The 27,422-nt window shown below is 33.0% G+C and overlaps 1 protein-coding gene across 3 annotated transcripts in view; it reads right to left on the reverse strand.

Moving 5' to 3' along the window:
* LOC145243379 (tRNA-dihydrouridine(20a/20b) synthase [NAD(P)+]-like) overlaps nucleotides 1–27,422 on the reverse strand; it is a 340,728-nt gene that overhangs the window by 170,197 nt on the left and 143,109 nt on the right. The window contains exon 9 of one of the 3 annotated variants that reach the window (XM_080106213.1): nucleotides 23,033–23,051. The exons of the other annotated variants lie outside the window; for them this stretch is intronic. Within the exon in view, the coding sequence (XP_079962339.1) occupies nucleotides 23,049–23,051 (3 nt within the window). The 3' untranslated portion in view covers nucleotides 23,033–23,048. Of the gene's footprint in view, nucleotides 1–23,032; nucleotides 23,052–27,422 lie in introns of those variants that run through there. 3 annotated transcript variants of the gene reach the window in all.

Below are 27,422 nucleotides of genomic sequence, written 5' to 3' on the forward strand. Positions count from 1 at the left end.
ATTTTTTGTTTGGCTATTGATAGTTGTATTTGTGACGGCTGTTCTTCAGACCTCCATAATTCACAAGGAGTAGTTAACACCTATTATTTTTTCTTACTTTTTCATTGCTTTTACACGTTGTTTCTAACATGAAGAATAAGTTTAGCCAAACTAATTTTGAAATAGGGTATATCAAAGGAACACATATAAAAATGATACCACTATAAAAAAACAAATGAAATACTAGATGAAATTGAGCAAACATAATTACCAAAATTACAGAAAACGATAAAAAAAAAAATGGTGAAGTTTGTTGAGTGAAATGAATTATTGAAAGAAAATTAATTGAACTAATAGAAATGTTAAATAAAAAAATGTCACATTTCAATATTTTTTTAATAATTAAATTCTCAGGGTTGTCGAAATTAAAAATTAAGTGATTGTTTTTTATTAGACTTCTTTCGAAGCTTGTTACCTTGAAAAATACATTTAAAACCCTTTTTTTTTAAATAAATTGAAAAATAAACGCAATTAAAAAAATTTAATTGATAATTGAAACTTTAAAAACATATTAAACATTGAAAAATTACTTATCTCACAAATTAACGTCCAATAAAGTAGATCCAGTCTTCGTACAAGAATTCGGTTATAATAAATATATCTTTCCCAAACTTAAAAATTAAATCTTTTTTTTTTTTTTTTTTTTTTTTTTTTTGAGAGAGAGAGTGCTTTAAAATCGCCGGGGAGTGCCGCCTAAAATTTTAAAGAAGTAAATTTTAGGAGTTTAGTGCCTTTCAAAGACGGTTATCATAATTTATTATCATCATTTAATTTCCTTTTTTTCCTCCCCCCCCACACCTTTCCACGTGGTTCAGTAGTTAACCAGTGCTACTGTTGCTGTCAGTCAACTATCTTTACCTAAGTTTTAATTTCTAGTTAAAAGAATTTTTCATGAATAGAATCAGCATTTTTAAAAATTATTTTTTTAGTTGTATATATTGTATTTACTCTTTGAAGTTAAGGAGGGTTAAAAAAATTGGTGACACCTAGATGGTGACGTAGACAAAAAAAAAAAAAAGACACTGCGATTTCGACCCTCACTAATAAAACTGCTCTGAGTGACTAGTTGGTAATTTTTTGTTCCTTTTCTTTTTTATTTTGCTCCTCCAATTTATTTGGATGCATCATAGTTAAATGTTTTAACATGTTGGTTGTGGTCATGTTAGATGGTTTTATTCCTCGCGATATTTTAATTTGACAGACTTTGCAAATGGCTTTCAACTCATCATCTTCATCAACTTCAAAAAGTTTCCATGGAAGACTTTTTTGGACTTTGGCGTTGTGCGTTCTATCCCAACCATTATCAATGGACCAGAGGTCATCTAGTCAGCGTCAGACAGGGCCAAACTATTTGCAAAGAACTTTGCAGCTAATTCTACCCTATGCGACGCAGGCCATCAACTCCCCATATTTCCTCCTACAACACAGAACAAGCTAGGTAACATACAAATATCCGTGCATGAGGTCGCCAAGCTAATCAAGAACCTAGATTCTAGTAAGGCAACTGGCCCTGATGGCATCCCAATTATAGTGTTAAAAAAGCTTCAACCAGAACTTGCTCCCATACTTACGAAACTATTTAAGCGCTGCCTTAAGGAGAAGTGCTTTCCGACCCCCTGGAAGACCTCATCAGTTTGCCCTGTGTTTAAGAATTCAGGTGATAAGTCCTCTCCCTCTCAGTACAGACCAATAAGTCTCCTGTGTGTTATGAGTAAGTTGCTGGAATCCATATTAAATAGAGAAATAGTCAACCACCTCAGCAGAAACAACCTTCTTAGTGACACACAATATGGTTTCCGCTCTGCAAGATCTACCGCAGATGTGCTGACGGTTATATCCCACAGGATTAGTGAATCTCTTGACAAAGGCTTCCTTTCTAGGGCAATTGCTCTTGACATATCAAAGGCCTTCGACAAGGTATGGCATAAGGGTCTACTTCACAAGATTTCCAGCTACGGTATAACTGGAAATGTGTTCTCTATCATTAAATCATTTCTCTCCGAAGGCTCATAAGAGTAGTGGTAGATCGACAAAAATCGGAGGCCTGCAATATAAATGCTGGAGTCCCTCAGGGGTCAATCCTGGGCTCAACTCTCTTCCTGATCTACATCAATGGCCTCCCTAAACACATACTTAAATTATTCGTTGACATCTATGCTGATGACACGACCATCTACGGCAACACATCAAAGGCTGTAAATGACAAAGTTCTCTCGGATTTTCTCTCCTCTGATCTCGAGCGCGTGGTTCAGTGGGGGAAGATGTGGCTGGTTACCTTTAATGCATCCAAAACCAAACTCCTATCCTTACATCATCAACGCTCTGATCCCTAGCTGGCATCAATTGTGATGGATGGCTCTCATCTGGGTGAGGCCCCGTGTTTTGACAAGCTTCTGGGTTTGACCTTTACTCCTGATCTGAAATGGAACACGTACATCAAGTCTGTTGCCAAGGTCGCTGGAAAGATGGTGGGATCCTTCTACCGCTCCAGAAGATATCTCACTACTTATGCAATTCTCTATCTATATAAAAGCCAAGTATGTCCAAGGATGGAATACTGTTGCCATATCTGGGCAGGAGCTGCCAAAAACAGCCTATCATGCCTTGACAGAGTACAAAATAGTCTCCGTGGTTTAGTGGGGGATGCTCTTTTCTCTACCCTGCAACCTCTCTCCCACAGAAGAGATGATGCGAGCTATCCTTGTTTGATCATTATTTTCATGGCAGGTGCTCGTCTGAACTCCAATCCCTGGTCCCCCCCCTCGCCAATCTTTCACGAAAAACACCCGTCTAGCTGAATCCACTGTGAAAAATTTCCCCCACTCTATATCTGTGCCTAAATCAAAATGCGGATTCCATGAACAAAGCTTCTTTCTTAGAACTGCACACCTGTGGAACTCTGTTCCGTCTGCCTGCTTCCCTCCGGACTACAACTTGGATGTCTTCAAGTCCAATGTTAACAAATTCCTAATGAACCGCCCCCCTAATTAAACACTTCATCAAATCTCCACACTAACGTAATGTAATTGCAATAACCCTTATCCCTGAGTGGCTTCCGGGCCTTGATAAGTGGTGATCACTGTGTAAAAAAAAAAAAATCCGCTAAAAAAGACAAAAAGAAAAAAATATAAAGGGATGGGGCGGTAAATTGTACCAACCGGTAGTTAACAAAAAAAAACTTATAGAATTTAATTTTTGAAACCAATGTATAAAAGTTTACATAATGAAATGCAAATATGCATTTTCTTTTGAATTTTTTTTTTTTGATTGACTGTGTTCAATTCACACATGGTTGATGCGGTTCAATATTGCTAAACTATAAGTCTTAAGTAAAATTCTATTCATAAATACTTTTTAAAATGAAATTATTTAATTAATCGTAAATATTATTTAGACATAAAAATTAATTGATTACAAAACCTTTTAAAAATATATATATTAATTTCTTTTTCGTTCGGCAAAAAACTGCGCAAAACACTTTTAATTTTCAATTTAAAATTCTAGAAAAAAGATTATATTATTCTGCTTTTAATATAATCAAATTCAGGGTTTTATCTTTCTGGAGAAAAAAATTTAAAAAATGGATTTTATTTCAATGAAATTAAAAAAAAAAACTTGACTGAATTGAATTAATTACCCTTGAATTAACGAAGGGGTTATTTAATAACTTTAGGTTTGGAAGAGATAGGTATGGGGTCGATTGTTTGGAAACATCAAAAGAAGCCGACAACTGTCAAAACTTTGCGAAATAATACAACGTGATCAATTTCATTTTAGAGATATTTCTTTCAAAAGCCTTCTATTAAAAAAAGAAAAAAAGTACATTGTTCTATTAAACCGTTTACTGTTTAAATAATTTGACTTTGCTCGTTTTATTTTAAGAAAATATAAGTTGAAAAAGCATTTTCATTCACTATTAGAAGATTTGTCAGTAAAAAAAAAACAATCGCCAAAAAGATAAGCGTTTTTTTTTTATTTTTACTCGCAATGTAGAGCCCTGCATACTTCTTTTCAAGTTAACTCTTTTGTAGTTTTGATTACAATAGATCTGAATAAATGAACCTTGTAACGGAGGGGCACTAAGCATTGCTCTGTTAATAATGAATTTCTTTGGTTTCTTTTTTTAACATGCTACATTTCTCTCTTGCGGTTAGAAATATCAGGAAATGTTTTTCTTTTTTTCAACATCAGACTAAAAGAATCGTAATGAAGGAATCGGAAAATTAAGGTATTTTTTAACGATGCGATTCCGATTCCGATACCTCCCAAAATACACGATTCTTACGATTAACGATTCCGATTCCGATTAATCGTCCCACCACTAATCTGAACAGACGCTTTCTAGATAGATGGATTAGTCAAGGAGTATCCATACCATAGCTCCCACGTTCTCCAGATTTTCTTCTCGATTTCTTTGCAATGGGTCACACCAAAGCATAAGTGTATCTGAAAAAGAATTGATAATCTAGCTGAACTCAGAGAACGCATACGTTAAAGAAATAACACCGGAAATGCTTCTTAATGCTTTTAGATTTGTTAAGGATAGATTTGAAACTCGTAGAGACCCAGACTGCGCGTGCACTTCTCATGAGTTTAGTCATTTCCCTGTAATTAAAATTGTGCTGGAAAAAAATGGCATTACACACGAGAAAATAAAATGTTATACATAGTCTATTTTTAATAAGATGAACATAATTCAAGAAAAAAGTTTTAGTAAAATGATTTCGTCAAAATAGATAGTTAATTTTGGGACACCAAGTATATTTGTAATACTTTTAAAGAAACAGTAACAATTATTTTATGCCTATAGATACTAATGTTTCATGTTTACGCAATCATCAATGTAGGAAGTGATAATTAGTGCTGGTCAGGAGATTCGATCCCAATCATAAAGTTATCCTTGACTTTGTAGACTAGTATTTTACCTCAAGGACACTGGCAATTAATACAAGAACTGAGGATAATTGAGTGTCTATAAATGCCAAATCATCAGGCATACATAGTAAACAATCAGAGAGTATTCAATGATAGTCGGAATTTTGCGTGTATATATTTATTCTGAAATATATTACAGAAGGATTCAGCTGTTGAATTTCCACAGGTTCTGAATTATAATACTTAAAATTCAAACAGACGTTTACAGGCCTTAAACTACAAGCCACCCTTTGGGAGGTCTTTTAAGGCTAAAACTTTTAGACCAAATGGGATCGTGTCTACATTTTCAGCACAAACACAAATAACATTTTTCCAACCAATCCACTCCCCCTGTCCACTTTCCCACCCAATCACCAAACTTTAGACACAGCTCATCTACTACAAAATTAAATGTTAATATGACTCATTTATCACCAGAGTTATTTCTGGAAACTATCCAAAATTAACCATGGCCATTTTAGACAGCCAGCAAAGACCAAAGACAAAGATAGCTGGTCTTGAATACCAGGATAGGGGTTAGCAGTGATGAGGAGGATGCCAGAATGGGAGATGGCAGGTGTAAGATGAATACTAGCGCTGAATGATAATTCGGCATACCGTCTTCATGTTCAGTTCTATAGTAGCATTTTCATAAACAACCATTATGATATGTGAACTTATATTTTGCATTTACTAATAAAGAATTCATAGGGAACTACATGATAATTTCAAGTTGACTTTTTTGACTGGCAAATCTTTAAGACGTTAATAATCGGACTCTTTCATTAAAAAAAATAAGTTTCTCACCTTTGCTCGAAAGGATGCATACATTTATTGGCAATAATAACAACAATACAAAAAACAACAATAAAGGTAATTTTTACGAATATAATTATAATCGTTCATTCAGCATAGAGGGATTCTTAAGTTTTGTGATGAGCTTGATCCAAACTATAAGATTTTATAACGTTATTATGATTCTGGAGTTAGAATTCAAAACCTTTTTTGTCACTTGAGTTTGAGCTACTCATTCCTTTGTGAAGTTTTGCTCAAAAGAGTTCAGTGTTCTATATTAGACTGTGAACTTTGTATTATCATATTGAGTATCTGTATTAAAATTTTACTTTGTTGAAATTCCAGTGTTTTCTCTATAATTTACTGTTAATAATAATATTTTCCTTTTGAAATAATGTTTGTCAGGATCAATACATTTCAGAAAAAAAAATTTTCTTTCATAAAAATACTTTTCATAGTCAACTAAATTTTTCTTTAAATAAATAAAACTAATGTTAAACCACAGATAATGTAACGTATGAAATACTAGATAAAAATTCATTAATTCTAAAGGCTGATGGTCCAATCCTCAATGTGGGTGATACTAAAAATACAATTGTGAATTACTTAAGACTTCTACCGGATCATAGCTAGCAGAACGAGAGCATACTATCCGCATGGATTAAAGAAAGGGTTCTGCTTGCAAATTTCATGCAGATTTCAGAGTCCGACAAAATGCATCTGAAGAAGGTTGGAGGTTCCATCGATTGAAATTTTGCGCAAATAACACTTAGGATGAGAACAGAAGTCTGAATAATCCAAATTAATACAAAGGCAGAATTAGTAACAACAGATTAATCACTAATAAATATCATTGATGATGGAACGATCTCGTGTTTTTATGAGTGTAAAAGATGATAACATACAGCTGAGCATGACATGCCTTAACATATTATTACATATTATTACATATTATAACATATTATTACATATTATAACATATTATTACATATTATAACATATTATAACATATTACATATTATAACATATTATTACATATTATTAGTATATTATTACATATTATTACATATTATTATTATATTATTACATATTATTATTATATTATTACATATTATTACATATTATTACATATCATAACATATTATTACATATTATAACATATTATTTATATATAATAACATATTATCACATATAATAACATATTATTACATATTATTACATATAATAACATATTATTATTATAATTATATAGATATTTTTTTTTTACACCAAAACTACTGAACATCAGTGCACCAAATCTGACATGAAGCATCTACGGGATTTCATGTATGTCATGGGATTGGGGGAGGGCAGAGTAACAATCACCTCTTCTTCAAAGGTTCGGTAAAAACACTTGTGATGGTCGTACAAGAGAAAGAAATTAAGGCATGGATATTTCTCATCGGATAATTGGTTCTATCATGTTCAGTGGAATATGTATTGGCGATTCTTTAAAGGTCGTCTATCTGATCAAACGTAAATTAGAAATAATTAATGCAAAAATATTTGTATGTAAGAGATCTAGTTCTTTGTTATTTAAGTACATTATTTGGGAAGAGAGAGAGAGAGAGAGAGAGAGAAATAACTGATTAATTTTAAGATTACACATTAATATATTCATCTAGATTTTCCTGCTAATCGATCCTGTGTTCTTTCACTCTCATCTATATGTTGCAATGCTTATCATTTTTGAGCTTTTGAACTCTTCTTATAAATATCTTTTACCTCCATCCTTTCCAAGACCACCTTAAATATAATATAATGCAAAAAAGTATCATTGAGACGCCATGTTTTAAAGGTAGTTTATCGTTCGTTTAAGATGAGAACTCTGTATTCCAGAATGTAAGGATGGTGAGAGTTCAACTAATCAGAATAGCTGGAGTCAGTGTAGGGAGACATTATTATTTTCGTATTTAAAAAATATAAAGATTATGGTCTGTTTAGGTATCTAATAAGTTAATAGCGATCCAACCAGAATATGTGTGGAAAATGGTGAATTGTACCTGGTGTTAACTGGTAGCAGTGGTAGTAGTAAATATTTAGGGGTAAAAATCATAACTACTTCCTCAGTAGATGTTGCAATTGTGATTTTGGCGCTCCTAGGATTTAATGTAGCATTTTGATATAACGACTGAACATGTATTTAATGGTGCTCGACAGTTGCCTAAGATAGTGGGTAACAGACTAGATGTATTGAATTTGTGTTTAGCATCTGCTGTTGCAATCCTACAATACTTTGGTCCAAAGGGGAATTTTTGCAGTCAGAATATTATATAGTAGAAGTAGATAATAATCTAAAAATTTATGTTTGTGAAGTTGTGTTTGCATGCAAATAGAAAAATGTAATTGGTTGACAAAAAAGAAATTAGAAAGAGTATACAATACTAAGGTAGTAGTTTTTAAGATGTCAATGCCAAAATTCAAATCTCATGCAAGCCTAAAGGATTATTTTTATCTGGCTATATGCGTTTAAAGAAATTAACATAACATTAAAAAAAACAGTATGTACTTTTTTTAACATGCCAAGCATGCAGGCCCCCCCCCTCCACAAGTTAAAAATTTGCTTTCACCATGACTAGTGTTTGTGCAAAATTTCAAAACATTTCAAGGCATAGTTATTGAGAAAAGTGTGAATAAACAAAAGAACAAACGATTTGGGGGCAATTTTACCCTATAATGGCACCAAGGGAGCAACCAGAGTTATCCTGGAAAATCTATTGTCAAAAATTTACTTTCATTATGACTAATGATTGTGCAAAATTTTTTTAAAATTCAAGGAGTGATTATTGAGAAAAGTGCGAACAAATGAACGGACAAACGATTTGGGGGCAATTTTACCCTATAATGGCACCAAGGGAGCAACCACAGTTATCCCAGAAAATCCGTTCTGGCAAAAATTTACTTTCACCATGACTAATGTTTGTACAAAATTTCAAAAAAATCCAAGGCATGGTTATTAAGAAAAGTGTGAACAAACGAGTAAACAAACGGGAGTGGATTACTAAGCCAATTCCTCCTTTGTCGGGGTGGACTAACAAAGTGGCTTGGGGGTGGGGGATGATTTGCAAAACGTAGACATAAGAGTATCCATTAGTTCAAAGCAAATTATTTTTGTATAAAAACAATTTTTAGTGTTTTTTGACAATAAAACAATACGCATATTATTATTATTATTATTATTATTACTATTACTATTATTATTATTATTATTATTATTATTATTATTTGAATCTTATTCACCCAAAACAAAGCATGGACTTGGAAGGAACAGGCTACTATTTGAGACCATATCTATACAGACACTATGTAGGGAGTTGAGAAGTGAGATATCTGTTCACATTACATTTAAATTTCAACATGTAAGTGTAGTCAGGGAAGTAGAAAGCAAGGAGGGAATTCCCAAAATCTAGCAGTTCAAGAGAAGAAACTATTAGAGTAGAGGTCTTTCAAGCTTCTAGGGACTTCTACAATAAAGAGGCAAGATTTTGCTGCTTGTCAAGGGAGTACAAGCGCTACAAGTTTGTCAGAGAACGTTCCATTAAAGTACTTGTAAAACAAGCACAGGGATGCAACACTGTGGCGATGGGACAGGGATTCGAATTAGGTTGATAGTGTGGGACCTATTAGATTTGGGGACCATGTCTTAAAAGAGACGGGTGGTAGATACATTAGTCCAAATGTGGCAACAATACTCCATACATGGGCGAACGGTGGATTTGTAGAGATACAGGATACATTCATCAAAGAGAAAATATTAATTATTATTATTATTATTATTATTATTATTATATCCAAAAATATTGCACTAAATTTAACATGAAAATCTCGGTGTTTCATATGGAAAAAAATAAAAATCACATATTACTACTAATTATTATAGACACATATAGGCTTCAAAAGTAGAATTTGACCTTGAATTTGGCATGAAGAATATCAATTTTATAAATGTTTAAAACGGTATCGAATAATGGTAAATTTATTTTGTGGGTCCTCATGAGATTCAATAATCAGTTAAATCCAAACTAAAACAGTAATAAAGTAAAACTTTTATTATTAGCATGGAGACGAATGAAGAAGAAAAAACAAATTTAAAGTTATGTTCCAGAAGTTTTGAGATGGGGATTGATTATTTGGATTATTCAGACTACTATTCTCATTCTTGTTGTTATTTTCACATTTCAGTTGATGTAACCTACAACTTTCTTTAGGTGCATCTTTTCCGACATGGGAATCTTTATGTCCAACTCTGGAACCTTTACAGAATTTTCAACTGAACCCTTTACTTAATCCGCAGAAAATAGACTGTTCTGGTTCCGTTTACATTGACTGAATAGAAGTGTTAATCAAATTGTATGTTAGTTTTTGTTATTATCGCCCGTAGTAAGAGTTGAACCTTCAATCTCGCCAAACCTTTTTGTCAGAAACATTGCCCATGGAATGTGATGACTAAAAAATTAATTTTTTTTTTTTTTAGAAACTAAAATTTTCTTTTTAATCTAACCCTCTGTATGCTCAATGTTGTTTACTTTTTTCACAATTTATTTATTATTTTTATTTTTTTTTTTTTTTTCAAATCATAAACTGTTTCATCTATTTTCAGGATAGATTCAGAATTCTCTATTAAAGTATTGAAATCCTCTGGATATTCATTCATTACAAATACCAATATATTTTTATCAACAACTAGCTGCACCTAGTTGTTAATAAAAATGCATTAATTATGATGCATGATTGAAGACTAAAAGAGTTAGACTAAAACTTGGGTTAGTATGTAACAAAAAAAATTGTGCCAGATTTGCATGCTATTTAAAAACTGACAAGAGACGCCATCTGCGTAAATGTAATAATATTTAGACAATGAACCATCATAATTTTTCAAAGTAATTCCGCAACGGTTGGCTTCACTATTTGCTGGGTTTTATATTTGGCATGGGATGGCCATTATCATTTTTTTTTTTTTTTCTTTATTTGCAATTGATTTGTCTCCTGCAGCCAAAAACTATTGCAGCTTAAGATCTGAATCTGGCATCTGATTCATACCCATGGAACAGGATATAGTCTTCATTTCTTTCACTCATATGAGATATTTTGGATTTCTCTCTGGCACAAAGCTGTCTTTTTATTTTAGTCATTGAAAAAGGGTTCATTTGCGTATTATTTTTGTCCAGTAGGAAAAAGGATAAATTTTTACAATAAGACCTTGAGGTCCTCTACTCCAATACTGACTCTGTATGTGTTTATATATATATATATATATATATATATATATATATACATTAGGAGGGGGAGCGCTTGGCTCTGCCCAGTCATAAAATATGCTTAAATATAATATTTTAATTTGTCCAAATTTCGTATATATTATTATAGAGTCATGATTTCAAAAGTAAAAAAGAGTATTTGGGTGCCATCAGCTAGAATCAAAACTAAAAGCAAAACTGTAGCATTCAAAGCTGGTGACGTTACCACTGTACCAACGTGATACGCATATGAACTGATTAAAAATAAAGTATAACGATTTTTTTCAATTTTTACCCCTATTTTACCTCTTAAAAACAATTTTAACCAGCTAAAGACCCATAAACAATGGTCGATAAAAAATCTAATCATTTGAGGCCCATAGCGCCGCTCTACGCGTTTGTAGTTTTGGAAGAGATAGAGTTTGAAAATATGGAGACAGACAGACAGATATATATGTATATAACCACGAAACTTATATATTGCTCTATTCTTAAATCTTGAGCTTTTCGTTTTTGGCTAGGATCTCCTTGAAAGTATTACTTCAAGTAATATCTATTAGGATTTTTCATCTGAATTCTATCAGTGTCTTATCTGATATATATATATATATATATATATATATATATATGCACATATAAAGTTGAGTATTTTGTCGCACTGACATTGATGTTGAAAGCTTATTTTTTTCTATTTAAAATTTATTAAATCAAACTTATGAGTATAATCAGTCATAGACATGCAAGCAGTTTCATAAAGGTTAACTAATTTGCATATTCTTTTGAAATAATAATAATAATAAACAAATACGTAAATACACTAATATAAGATAAAATGTAAGTAGAAAACATCCAAATTAAAACTAGTTTAGCTCCCAACACAAAGAAAAGAGAAACTCTATCGCCACCAAAAGGACAAAGAGACACATGAATTAGAGTTCAAATTACACTTGCCTGATAAATGCCCGCCCATTGGCTAGGATAAATGCGTGTGTAAATAACAAAGAATCTGATTGGCTGACTAGCAAACCCAATGCTGCATGTATATATAAAAACATGTAGCAATATCGATTCCATGCAATAGCCTGACGAATCTTCACAAGGATGAATGCAGAAAATTCTGTGTAGCTTAATTGCCATATATATTTTCAAAACTTATTACCTAGCTCCACTTATGTATCGAGCATTGTCAAAGCAAATACTGAAAATAGATACATAAAATAATAATATTAATTTTATATATATATATACTAGCATTTCAGCCCGGCGTTGCCCAGGTGTTTGGAGGTGTGTGTTGAGCAAAAAAAAAAGTGGTAGTAGGAAGGCAGGCTTGAAGCCGTACCGTGAAGGAGGAAAAGAACAGGGGAAAAAAACCTGACGTCTTTGCTGTTACGACCACCACCAAACCGGAAGTGACATATGTTTAAATTAAGGTTAGACAATCGAAAAGAGGGGATGACTTTCGAAAATAAGCAACCCCTCCCTGTAGAAAAGTGCCTACTTGAGGGTGAAGAAATTAATGTTTTTAGTCAATTTTTCACTATTTGTCGTCTGAAGGATCGAGCTTCAAAATAATACTGATCTTGTGAAAATCTGTAGCTTCTGTTGAAAGTTTTAGGCAGACATACATACATACATACATACATTTATATATTGGTAGCTCAAATTTTCGACCCAAACCGATTAAAAAGCTTGCCCTATCTCTGAATACCCTTTATGTCAAATTTCAAATGTTTAGACCAGAAATTGTCTGAGTAATTTGGTAGAGACCGCAGAAGTCAAATTTTATTTAACTTTGACCCCTATTATGACTCCTTAACATTTATTGTTTTAGGCTCAAATTAACTTATTAAGTTAGATCCATGTCCAAGGAACCTATATCTAAAATTTCAAGTGTTTAGAACCAAAATTGTCGGAGGAGTTTGGTAGAGTTTTCAAAGGTCAAATCGTTGAACTTTGACCCCCTAACACTAAAATTTCTGGCCGAAAACCGATCACATAGATTTTCCCAAATTTCAGTACCCCGCATATCAAATTTCGAGTCTGTAGACTGAAAATTAACAGAGTTATTGCGGAGGAAAATGTACACAGACAGACAGATACGTTCACTTTTATAGATATTATATGTATATTTGTGCAAACACTGGTGAAGGGTAATTTTTTTCTGTTATTATTGCCAGAGAGCCTACACTTTCTGATTGCTTTGTGTCAACAACAGATATGATCCATGTTGAAACACTGAAGTTCTCGATTCTTGATTATTCGCCACTGATTTCGATAATTCATTATCATCAAGGACAAGTCGAAGCTTTCGTCGGTGTTCATTATCGATATCAATATCGATTGATTTAAACGGAGTGAACCAATGCTGTTTACTTATTCACTAATGAATATGAAACAAAAAAAAAAAGCATAAATCGATTTTTGCCTGCATGCCAGTCAAGTAAAGTTATTTATATTCACTAAGGACTAATATAAAAGAGGAAGGCATGAATCAACTTATCCCTGCAACGTCTCGTCTCCAGATCACATCTTGACAAAAACGAGTCACTCTTAATTACTCTAAGGCCTGCTATATAATATACTAGCAGGGACACCCGACGTTGCCTGGGATTAAATGACGATTAAGAAATATTTCACACTCCCACCAATATTTTATTGCCATGGAAATTGGTGAAATAGCCCATTTTTCAATCAAATCGATTGATTGCCTGCTCTTGTTGGGGACCCACCACGGTGCACGAGGAGCATATTACTTTATCTACTCAATTGTGACTTATTTGTGTTAAAAGGTTTTAAGCCAATTTACTTGAGGGCAAATAGTGAATAGCGTTAAATAATCCATGATAGCCATTTTGAATTAAGTATATAACCAGATCGGAAGTAAGTAAAGGTCATGGTTTGTTTTTTGTTTGTTTTTTCTTTTATGGCATATCAACCCTTTTACAGATTATTTAATGCCAACTTCATTTTTAGAAAAAGTTTTTATGTTTCAAGTTTTTTAATATCTTCAAATATTTATTTATGGTATTCATTCAGAGTAATGGTCAAATACTTGGTTTCTAGATTTTAGGACTTTACTTGATTCTACTTTGGTTATGTAAAAAAAAAAAAAAAAAAGACAGGCTCCTTTCAGTCTTTGACAGACTATGGATACCCACGTAGGGGTGCCCGCGCGTGAAATTTTTGTGACAGGAATTGCGCAATCTCCAACCACACCTCTCCTGAGTCAACATTGTTAAATACCAGTGGCAAGTGAAGTGTACGTACAAGATGACTGGAAACAAATACTGAGATATACAGAGAGCACATACAGCACCTAGAATCCCCAAATGGTCACCCATCTGGTACTAACCAAGCTTAATGTTGCTTAACTTCGGTGATCTGATGAGAACCGGTGTGTTAAGCGATTATGCCGTATACGCCGTACATATTGGTTAAGTACTTATTTGAAAATGACTACAGCTGATTATTTAACTCAATTTACTATTTCCGGTATAGTAAACGAGTTAAAAAAAAAAAAAAAATTTTAATATTTTTTTTAATTAACGCGAATAGATCACAAATGCATAGGTAAAGAAAAATAAATTGCTTTTGACGAATTTCCCAGTTGTGTTTCATAAGAAAGCCAACATTTTAGCATGATTAACCAATCTATATAAATGACAGCTAAAGTCATAAAACACATGCTGTATTTACTAAAGAGATCACCAGATATGTTTACAGTAAACTAGTTCTTAAAAATGTATAAAAATAAATAGAATGGGATCTGCATTTGCACTCATCCCAATAATAGTTATTTGATTTCTATCCATTATTGGCAATTTGACATAATGTTGAAAGGAGAAAAAGAAAACATTTCTTGCTGGAACCTTTCTGGTTACTTCAAGTATCTCTTTTCTTTTATCATCTATTTGGGAAGAAGCATTGTGTCACTAATAACTTGCACAGAAATTTCTGCTGTCGTAATCAGATCAATGCGGTTTTCTATGTTTGTTATGATGATCTACCCTATTGTGTCACTACATAGACTCTTCCCAATACTATGCATAAACAGAGTCGTTTCTACCAATTCATTACTGCTGTACTTTCTGTAAATAGCTACTCTTGTTAACTATCTGCTGGTTGTCTTATTTAATTGCGGTCGGTTAAGACCACAATATTATTCTCGGCCTCCTTGCAGTGAAACGAACTCAAAATTGCTGGCCAAGTTGAAAAACTCCTTTTCCACGTTTAATTTTAGGTTTGCTTTTATAATATTCGAAGAAAGAATAAAAAAAAAAACGCCAGTATGGCATCTATCGCATGTCATCACCAAAAGAAAATCTATAGAATTGGTAACCCAAAAACTTAAATCTGACTTTGATTCTGATAACGGAAATTTTAAAAGATCAGAATCTGACTTAAAAATAAAATTAAAAAAAAACCCTAATTTTCTACAAGCAATACTACATAACCTCCACTTTTTTTTTTATCTCTTTGTTTTTAATGGAGTTAGGACATCCTACCGGATGCCAGACATTCACATGTTATTTCAGAGACTTCAACTAAGAAATCTTTTCAAGATTCTAACCCTGACGATAGGTAGTGGTGGAAATTTGGAAGAATTTGATTAGTTAAGAGGACAGCTCGACAAGAACTTGTTTACATTGGACTTGAAGGTAATCATATTGTAGTCAGATGGAAAGCAGCTTTGCGGTATTATGTTCCATAGGCAAGCAGTTTTAGGGAAAAAACTTTGCTCATGAAATTTCCATTTAATTTAGGCACAGATAGAGAGTAAGGGAAAATACTGACAGTGGTTGTAGCTAGATGAGTGTTTGTTGTAAATGTTTTATATGAGAGACCAAACATATATATATATGTATGTATGTATGTATGTATGTATATACTAGCAAAAGTACCCGTCATTGACTGGGTTCAAAAACAGCCTACAGAAAATGGACTCTGATTTATGAAAGTATGATAGGTTATGAAAAGGAAGAGTTGTAAAGAGATAGCTTCGAATTTGGGGGTATCAAAACCAAAGCAAAATATGATGAAAGTAAAAATAAAATAGATAAACCCCATAATTTATTATACCATACCTGTTCACACTGAAACACTTATCATAATATTCTGTGGATCTATATTAAAACACCTTGTTAAACTTTGTGACATATTTCCATTCTATGGAGGTCAGGCACGAACGAACATCCCATAATTTTATTATACTATATTTCTTCAAACTGAAACATAATTATCAAAGTATACTTACGCAGATAGATATGAAAAGTCTTTATTCAAGTTTGTGCCTATTTCCATTCTATGGAGGCCAGGCGCGAACACAGACCCCACAATTTTATTATACCATCCCTATTTAAGTTAAAACATATTTATCAAAGTATTATTATGTACATCTATATCAAAAACACTTGTAAACGCTTTTTTTTAATTTTTTATTTCCATACTTTGTGGACCAGGTGCGTATGCAGACCCCACAATTTTAATGAATCATCATTATGCCAGATCAAATATACCCATTCCTGTGTCTTGATACATCTTCTATCATTATATATGATCAGTTTTTTATAACAGTCAACCATATAGGAGCCTATATATATATATATATATATATATATATATATATATGGTTGCACAATATATGGCACAATCACGTTGATACACCGATTCTCACCAGATCACCGAAGTTAAGCAATGCTAAGCCTGGCTAGTACCAAATGGGTAATTATTTGGGAAAGTTAGGTGCTGTATGTACTGCACTACTGCACTACTGAGTCATAGAAATTTCCAGGTTGGTATCTGGGGGTGCGTTAATTCACTGGGAGCGATGCACCCTCAGTCTTAGTTAAGACATGCATCTAGGAGAAGGTAACTCTGATGTAAAAAAAAAAAACCTGCATTCTACTGTACAAGATGCTTTTTCCTGTGGCGGTCATTTGCACCAACAAAGATTAGCAGTAATACCAAAAAGTGTGGTTGGTTCTACACAAGGTCTTCATCACTATAAGCAAATCATCTGCGTGGCTTTCTGAGCAACGTAGCTGTTGTGGCGAAAACTCATATGTCGAAATCGGAGAGTCCATCATATATGGTTGAAGAAAAACAATGAGCAGTCTATACAGTATTCTTTCTTACCTTGGTCTGCTTGAAACCTAAGATACCATGTGTTGTGAACTTCTATAATATTATAAATAAATATTATGCTCTTATTAAATAATCGAGTGCTCTGTTGGATTTATTTTTATCAAATGAAACCAACAATTATATATCTTCTATATAATAAAGTAACGTTGCTTTTTTTTAATATCTACTTCAAGACAAAATAGCTCTTTAAACATATGCGCTATGTAGAATTTCAATATGGTCACACTTTTGCCTATAATTGATACAAGTTTTCAGAAATCATCAGTCTGCTTCATTCAATTTTATAATTTCCTACATTAATTCAGGCATACCTGACTCTCACAAAATAATCGTACATAGAGAAAGTTGGAGTAACTTTTACTCACATTCGAAAAAGAAATTACTAGCACCAACTTACACCAAGATTTATTTTTCATAGGATACTTTTCATAGATAACACTACTTGAGATTAACAAGCTGGAATATCAGAACAATGTGGCCATGCTTTCTGATAATTTACAACAGGTCAAAGACTTCAGTAAAAACAGCTATCATTGACTGGGAACTTACAAGTTCCAACATCTATGTAACTGCACTACAGAAAATAAGACTTGCATCAAGTAGCAGCTTCAGCAAACATGTTTTTTTTCTGGCATAGTAAGGAATCTGAGGAAACATAACTGCACGCCATTAGTTGGTTGGTTGAATCAGAATGCTCAGGTGCCCCTCCTTCAAATTGAAAACGGGGCTCTCCATTTCAAAGTCGCTGCCATTTTGATTTTTTTTTTAAACCGGTTCATGAATTAAAAAAAAAATTTTTTTTACAAACTACTTAAAAATGAACTTTTCTACCATAAAAGTAACTTTTATTGACTATGGTAACATTTATCTCTTGTATATTTATATTATTATATATATAACATTTTCTCTTTGTAAGGAAACATCATTTTGTTGGTCACTCTTGGCTACGAATGGAAACAAAGTTGATATAAAAAAATATATTTTCGCGAAAATTATCTTTACTTTCATCATATTTTGCTTAGGGTAAAATTTTTTAGTATCAAAACCTATCTCTTTACAACCTCCTCCTTTTCATAACCTATCATACTTTCATCAATCACAGTCCATTTTCTGTAGGCTGTTTTTAAACCCAGTCAACGACGGGTACTTCTGCTAGTATATATATATATATATATATATATATATATATATATATATATATATATATATATATATATATATATATATATTTATATGTGTGTATCTATCTATATATATATGTTTGCAAATTTAAAATCTTAGTGATTTTTAAAAGAGTTTAACGAAATTCAAGTTTCGTCAGATTAATGTACATATACTCAGTAACATTTTTTAGGATTCAAAGTCAGATGGCTCCAATTTTGTTTCTAACAGATAAAAAGTTTTACTACAGTTCTTATGCCATAATGTGACCTTTTGCAATGTAAAATTGAATAAAAATGCCAAAGAATTTTGTCACATGAAATTAAGTATAAAATTCAATTAAGTAAATTTGATTTAATAATTTTCTAGCACTTTGAAAAATATCTCCACTCTCACCCCACCCCTCAAAAAAAAAAAAACATTAAATAGAAGGTAACATTTGCCAAGTATGAGGTTAGAACTGTTTGTTTTGCTTAAATTAAGTTTGAAGTTCGATTTAAATGTATCTAATATCTGAAACTATCTATCTACCCAGAATTGCCCAAAAGTCTTTTCATTTCACTCCTTGACAATTGTCCCACTTTTTATACATTTCTCTTAACTTCTTGTGATCAATTATTTTCATTGTTTGAAATGAAAGGATATATTATTTTGTAACAAAATGATTTTGACATAAAATCGATAGAATATTGAAATTCAAATCCATAAATAAAACAAAATATTTCTTGTTTTGTGAGGTTCATCTTTTAGCTGTTATATATGATTTTCTTTTTGTGTGATATTGAAAATTTTATTTATGTGCATTTAATTTTTTTGAAACGCAAGATATTATAAAATTCATCGTTGTGAATTAAATACATTTGTAGAAAGAAGGCAAATAATAGCCATTAGAGTCATCGCCAGAAAAATATAAAGTGATTTTGAAGCCTTTAAGCCAGTGATTGTAAACCATGACCCATTTCATGTTTCTCTTCTTTCAAAAAATGTACAACTTAAAATGTTCATTCATACTAACAATAATAATTAATACAAACGCTAGTAGGGTGAAAATCCAATATAATCTTTCAGTAGAGATGAGCAAGGCACACTGTGTGTTTTTGTGGCCATATATTCAGTTTGTGTCTGCTAATAAGTAGTACCATTTCCCTCCTCTGAACCTCTGAAATCCTCCCTCTGGTTGAGAACCACTCCTTTAAGCCATCATTTGTGGCAATAACGAAATTTTATGTGCAAAATTATAATTTAAAGAACATTTATTTTAATTGATTGATTTACCTATTGTTAAAATTGCACAAAATCGGAGGTAAATTCCACCCTCCCTTTTTTTATAAACTTAAATAAACTTAAATATAGCTCACATGTATGTTCTAAAATTCATAATGATCGATTAATTAGTTCAGGAATGAATTCAGTACAAACAATAATATAAACAGACACGCATACCTAACTATATAGCTATAAGAAGCTAAAATCCAAGTAAATGTTTGTTTAATTTTTTTTTTTTCAAATAGGACTTTTGTGAAAGTTAAATTCATTTTATTAAGATATCATTGTCATTTATTGGACATAAGTTTCCATTTTAAACAGTCATGTAGAAAGGTTAAAATACAAACGTTATTTGGTCTGACATTTTATTATATAGATATGCAGATTTCAATGTTTCATTTTTTTTTTTTTTTTTTTTTTTTAGATTTTGTCAATTTTTATCTTGCTTGAAACTATCCTATTGACCCCCATATTCATTCCAACCAAAGAACACATTAGTCGTGTAGCCAACCAGCCAGCCAATGGCATTACCCTTAGGCAGGTGGAACTGGCTTTCCCCAAAGGTAGAAGTGTCTAAACAATATCAAATTCACAAGTAGTCCTTAGTCACATGTATATCCTGGTCAAGGGAGATGGCAACATTATGTTTTTGTAGTTCTTGCAGGGAGGTGTTGACATCCTCTTACATACAGCGCTTGGTATTCCCAAATTGTCATCCATCTGGTACTGACCAGGATCACCGTTGTTTAACTTGAGTGATCTAACAAGAATTGGTACATCAACATAATTAGGCTGTATATTCATTAATCATATCATCCTTTATGAATTTCGAAAATGGAACTACGCAAGTGAAGCAACAAATGTTTATGGTGAAGAATAGTAATTACATCAACTATTAAAGAGTTGAATTCTGACACATAAGAAATTGCTGTCTATGCAATCTCGACTGATACTATTTGGGGATTATGCCTCGCCTTTAATGTGATCCATGCCACCATTTGTTGCAAGTTGAAAAGGATTGGAAAATTGTCAGGAAGGCGAGAAAATGGGGTTTTGCATGACCTCTCTCTCATCGGTCATCATGATAACGCTAGATCTCACATTGCATAAAAGATCAAGAATTAAGATGCATCGGAATTTATACATTATACTCCTGGAACCTCAGATCAACAGGTTATCATCCCTTTAGAATGTTGAAGAATTATTTTTAATCGATTAATACTTACATCAAAAGAAAAAGTATAAAGTTATATTTTTAGTTCTTTCTTTTTTTTTTTTTTTTCTTCCATTTAAATGTTAAGGAATGTTATGTGTGTGGTACTAATCAAGCTAAGAAGACGGTTGTTAAACTTCAGTTTGAAATAACATTTTTCTTGGTCTGCCGCGCTTTTGAGTTTGAAATCGTATTTTTATAGATTGAATGGATGCATCTTCAGAATAACTTTTCTTGCCTTTATGGTTGCAAAGCGTGGAGATTCAACAAGTAACCTGAGAAGCATATGGATGGTCTTTACATAGGCAGTCAATACTATTTGGAAACATGTTTATATAATGGCCATTCATATGTTTCTCGAGTTACTTATTTAGTCTCTATGCTTTGCAACTATAAAGACAAGAACAGTTAGAAGCATAGAGACTAATTAACTCGAAAAGGATATGGAGTGTCTTTATAGACATTTTCAAAATGGTATTGAATCGTTCCTGGAAACAAAAGATCATGAACAAGCAGCTGTATGAAGGACTACTCGAACTGATGAGGAGAGTAGGGTTAGCGAGTCATTGTATCAGCCATTACAAAGAGTGGGCTCATACTATTGAAACCTGAAACCCATAAAAAAATAACCGAAGCCGTAAGAGGTGAAAATGTTTTGACTCTTAATGGGGATATGACACCAATGATTTCAACGATCGTTTTTATAACCACAAGTTAAAATAACCAACCAATCAGAAGCTTCCAAAGTTACTATAAAAATTGTCAAATTTTGGATTCAATCAGTTTGCTGTCGTCTCTGTCACGAACCTGCATTTGATTCTTCGCCGCCATCTTTGTTGCTAGGAATTACTTAACACCCAAGATCGGAACTGCACTGAATCTTTGCCGCCATCTTTGTTACTAGAAATTACTTAACATTCAAGATTGGAACTGCACTGATTCTTCACCGCCATCTTTGTTCAACATAATGTCTCAACACTTAACGATTTACATTGAAGGTTTTGAAGCAATGCCAACACCAAGGTGGTCATGCCTCTCTCACATTATATGATACAGGAGAGGGGGTGGGGATAGCCAGGATGCTACTTCTTGTTATCAACATCATCATTATTGTATTTAGTTTAATGTCTATTTTTGTTCTGGAGTTTCTTTAAAAAAAAAAAAATATATATATATATATATTCATAAAAATGGTAGAATTATTCACTGATTCTGTGTTCAGCCACAATACAGCGAAGTTCAACTTCTGTTAGGGATATACTAGGGGGTGGGGTCAATCACCTTGGTTTAAACGAGGATCAAGTACTGTTCTGAATCACTAATAGTTTCAAAATTTAATCCATTGACTCTTTAAATCATTAAAAAAAAAACAGATTTATCCAATTTGAATTACATTTCCAGCATTTATTCAGTTTTATCAAGGTTTTAAAATTTAACATCGTATTTTTGGTCACCCGACAAAAGGAGGGTGGACCTGTAAATTCACCCTTGTCTATTCGTCCATCCATTTGTCCGCACTTTTCTCAATAACTATGCTTTGGAACTTTTTGAAATTCTGCACAAACATTGAACATGATATGAGTAAAAAAATAACAGAACGGATTTTCTGGGAAAACTCCGTTTGTCCCCCCCCCCCTCCTAGGGGTGCCTTTTGGGTTAAAATGGCTAAAATTAATACTTTTGTGCTTATTTTAAAAAAATTAATGCCTTGGATTTTTATAAAACTTTCTGAAAAGTTGTAACTAACTGAAATCTATATAATTTTGTTTGTGTATACTTCACGATAACTCTTGGGTATGCCCCAGGGCTCTTTTAGGGCTGATAAAAACACTCCATTTTTGGGACTATTTTACTATATTTGTCCAAAATTTTCTGTGTATGTCTATTTAGCAGTTTTGCATGGTGCTGAACTCAAATTTAAATATGTTAAGGCCTTAGGGACTTTTGGGGCTGTATGGTGGGGGTAAAATATGGATTTAGTCATTTCTTTTTTTTTTTTGCATGGCACAGAACTCAAGTTTACATATGTTAAGGCTTAAAACTGCACCGTTTGTTCATTTTCACCAGGGTTTGACGTCCCCTGGGAACTTTTGGGGCTAAATAAATGGGGTGGGGCAAATGCTGAAAGTCATTTTTTCATGCTTCGTTCACTGTGCACTCACGAGGGACCATGCATGCTTCACTTGTTTAACAATTAAAACTTACACAATGCATAGTAATCTTTTTCTTTTAATATGTTGTCACTGTAAAAAGAAACCATATATTATATTTCCTGCAACATTTTAAGTAATAGGACAAGAAATAAAACTAAGACCGCTGCTGAACCTATCTCTTCATAGTTCAACTTCAACATCATTAATTTATTTTTACACATTTATATATTAAAACTATATAATTAACTGCAGAATGTACATGGATTAACTAAATTAGTAAAAATTCAAAACTTTCACTAACAGGTCTGTTAAGTTATCAGAGATGCTAACAGCTACACATCCTACATCAGAAACGGATAAAAATCCAAAAGCGTGCCATAAAAACTTACCTATGCATTCCACGGATGCAAGTCAATTTTTTTCATGATACATTGCAATACACACAGAAAATCCATCATGTGTTCTTTTATTTACAATTTTTTTTTTGTTTTTGTTTCTTTTTTATTCACCCCACCCCACCATTTCAAGACAGTCAACCTGACTTACTGGCAGTTTTCTTTATGACAAGGATAAGAAAAATACATTTTTGGGGCTGTGTGCGAAGAAAAATTCTCAACTCAGAAACTCATCTTTACCCCTCCCTAAAAGATCGAGCAGTTTTTTAGAGTCAACCGTTCTTTGACATGTACATTCTTGAACTCTGATCACGTGATCAAGTGAGGAGTAAGTGGTAATTCACAGGTGTACTGTTATTTGATTTACGTAGATGAAAACAGTAAAAAATATAAGGATTATTTTCTTATATTTACTTGAATTAAAAAATTTTCGTTTTTCTTGTCTTATTCAGAAATTTTTCATTTTTTCTGTGGTCTAAAATGCTACCAAAGGCAAAATAAGTCGCACTTTTGTAATTAAGAACTTAAAAAATTAGTACAAACCTGTTCGTGTGCTGTCTGTAGACAAAAAGAATGAAGAAAAACGGAAAAAAAAATGGCTGCCTTTTCTCTTTATATGCTTGTGAAATTATTACATAACATGCAAATGAGATGCTTTCGGTTGATATGAAAAGCCTGATTTTTCAGAGACTGCATTAATTTTGGATTTGGATGTCAAGTAGAAGGGTTGTCAGCAGTGCGTCATGTTCTAGAGTTGAACAGTAGAGCATAAAGATTTGGAGTTGAGTTCTGATAGCAGAGCGTCGAGATTTGGAGTAGTAAGTTTTTGGCAACAGTGTGTCGAATTTAACATTTTTTAACCACATTTTCTCATCTTATTTCTCTATTGGGCTACACATTTGTGGGTTCCATGACTCATTAAATTAAAAAGCTATCAGTATCACTGTGCTATACATGCAATATGTTATTAATTTTGTAATTCTTTATGTAATGCATTTATTTCATCCACTGGACACGGCGGGGGGGGGGCACAAAAGCCTTCCTATATTTGGAGTGGGCACTGTGCTGGTTGTAGTAACGGTTGGTTAGTTGGTTGTTTTTGTTTTACAGCATATCAACCCTTTTCAGGTTATTTAATGCCAAATCCAGTTATTTTGAAGAAATGTTTTTTAAATAGAATATATATTTTTTTCAAGTTGGTTTCTATTCAACCCATAATTGGGACCCTAACAGGTACTACCACTCCGGGTCAGAGTGGACCTGGGAGCAATGGCAATTAAAGGGTGGCTCCACACTCCCTAAAGCCCGCAAGCTGGGGCCTCACCATCGGATATAGTTTAAGGTCATATCCAGGACCTGTAGTAACGGTAGATAAATGCATAAGATCTCTCTCGATAGCTGAGAGTCTATCATTTTTGTTTTCTTTCATCAATTATAACAATTTATCTATAATGATCATTTTTCTATAATTAATGATGATAGAATGTTTTATGTGCATTTGATCTTGGAGTGGCTACCATGGTCATCTGATTGAAGCCCTTGTAACATATTATATTTTTATTTTTGAAATATTTTGAAATGAGATATAATTTGTGTATTCATTCTTTTGTGAACTGTTATCCTCATCTTCATTGTTGCTGTTGTCTGTTGTTTCAGCATGTTTCGGCCAACTCATCCTCTGGCCTTCTTCAAATGGCTAACCATGACGGGATAGGAATGCTGCATCTTGTAACTGTGCCCCCCCCTCCAGTAATTACTGAAGTCTATAGTTGTTGTTGAACAGAGAGGTTTCAAACCTACCCAAAGCAGGCCAGAGGATTAGTTCACCAAAATGTGGCGGGACCAACAACAACTATGGAAGGCAGTAATTACTGGAGATACAGTTACAAGACTCGGCATTCCTATCTTGTCACAGTTAATCACCTGAAGAAGGCCAGAGGATGAGTTGGCCGAAATATGGTGAAACAACAAACGACAACAATTATGAAGATGAGGATAACAGTCCGCAACAAAATGAATACCCTAGTAACATGGGGAGGGGGGGATCTAAAATAAAAAAAAATATCGTCCTTAAACTCTTGAAAATGTGAACGAAAGAACCAGAACCAGATAGGAAATCAGCACAATTCCACCAGAGATGACACTGGGAGTAAATAGACAAATTCCTGTAATGATCTCATTAATGTATTGCCAACAGCCACCATCATTTGTCTGATATAAGTTTTTAATCCACGATTTGAACGGTGTTTGTACAATATCTGGATATATCAATTTCCATCTTTAACTCACTCCTACTGCTTTATAACAAACTAGCAAAGATACCTGCTCTTCGCTTAGGTACGCAAGCGCACAGCAAAGTCACAACCTTAACATTTGACCATGACCTTGAAAAATAGTGTGCACCATCTCTAGGTTAGGCATCATGTTAGGTTTGGTCATGATCAGTGGTGTGGACTGTAGGAGAGTATATATGCATATGATTTGACCTTTGACCTTGACTATGGAAAATGGTGTGCACCATCCCTAAGTGAGGGATCATCATCATGTTAGGTTTGGTCATGATCGGTCCAGTGGTGTGGGCTGTAGGAGAGTTGTACACACGAATGTTACGACTTTATATATAGAGATGTTAAGAAAAATAATTGTGAAATTTCATTAAAATAAAATATACTTAATGTTTGCATAAGAAAATAAGTAACTATGATGAATGTATTTACATATAGTTTTTATTGACAAAAAAAAAACATTAAAAACTATCTTTTAAAGCAAAAGTAATTAACTTTGAACTAATGTCAACTACCTTTTATATCTACTTTTTTCACAGATTATCAATAAAAAAGGTTATTTAGCTTTTTAAAAATATTCATGTAATTTTTTATGTTATTTTCTTTAAATTTATAAAGCACGCATTTAGTTGTTACAAAAACACTTTAGACTGACGTGAGATTCAGGTTCAGTTGTTGACATTGTAAAAACTATTGCCTTAATAATATGTACTCTGCCTATTCCCTTTTTGTCAACCAATCACACGTTTCTATTTTTATATGAACATAAAAACACCAAAACTTTTTAATAGTATGTAGATTGCAACAAAAAAATTATTTTGTATGTTCTTTTTTGAAATGTAATCAGTTCTTTTTCTAGATGATTGTTTTCTTTTGTTTATATCCATTCAATATGTAGATCTTTGTGGCCTAATACGTATTGTATGATCATTAACTTCTATTTTTAAGTATTTTTGTTAAAACCTTTTTAAGCATGTACTTTTTAAATAAATATAATTTTTTTTTTTTTTTTTTTTTTACATAGGCATCACCACATTATCAAGGCCCACTCAAGGATAAGGGTTAAAGAGTGTACAGTAGAAATTGGACAATATAGTAATCATTAGTAATGAAAATTTGGTAAATTTGATAACTTATATGGAACGGCTCATCAAGAACTTATTTACTTTAGACTTGAACACAACCATATTGTAGTCAGCCGGAAAGCAGGAAAACGGAAGACAATTCCACAGGCGTGCAGTTCTAAGAAAGAAGCTTTGTTCATGGAATCTACGTTTAGGTTTAGGCACAGATAAAGAGTGGGGGAAACTATTGATAGTGTTTACAGCTAGACGAGTGTTTCTTGTGAAAGTTTGGCGAGGGGGGACCATAGATTGAAGCTCAGTTGAACACTTTCCATGAAAATAACGATACATCAGAGACAAACTCGCAACATCTCTTCTGTGAGATAGAGGTTGCAAGGAGGAGAAAAGGACATCTCCTATGAGGCTACGAAGTCTATTTTGAACTCTATCAAGGCAGGACAAGTCCTTTCTAGCAGCTCCTGCCCAGATGTGGCAACAGTACTCCATCCTTGGACGTACCTGGCTCTTATATAGATAGAGAATAGCATCAGCAGTGAGATATCTACCGGATCGATAGAAAGATCCCACCATTTTTCCAGCAGCCTTGGCAACAGATTTGATATACGTGTTCCATTTAAGATCAGGAGTAATGGTCAAGCCCAGAAGCTTGTCAAAACTTGAGGCCTCCTGAAGACGAGAGCCATTCATTTCAATTGA

Source organism: Euprymna scolopes, chromosome 22, assembly GCF_053919585.1.
Source record: "Euprymna scolopes isolate OS-2025 chromosome 22, ASM5391958v1, whole genome shotgun sequence".
NCBI lineage: Eukaryota > Metazoa > Mollusca > Cephalopoda > Sepiida > Sepiolidae > Euprymna > Euprymna scolopes.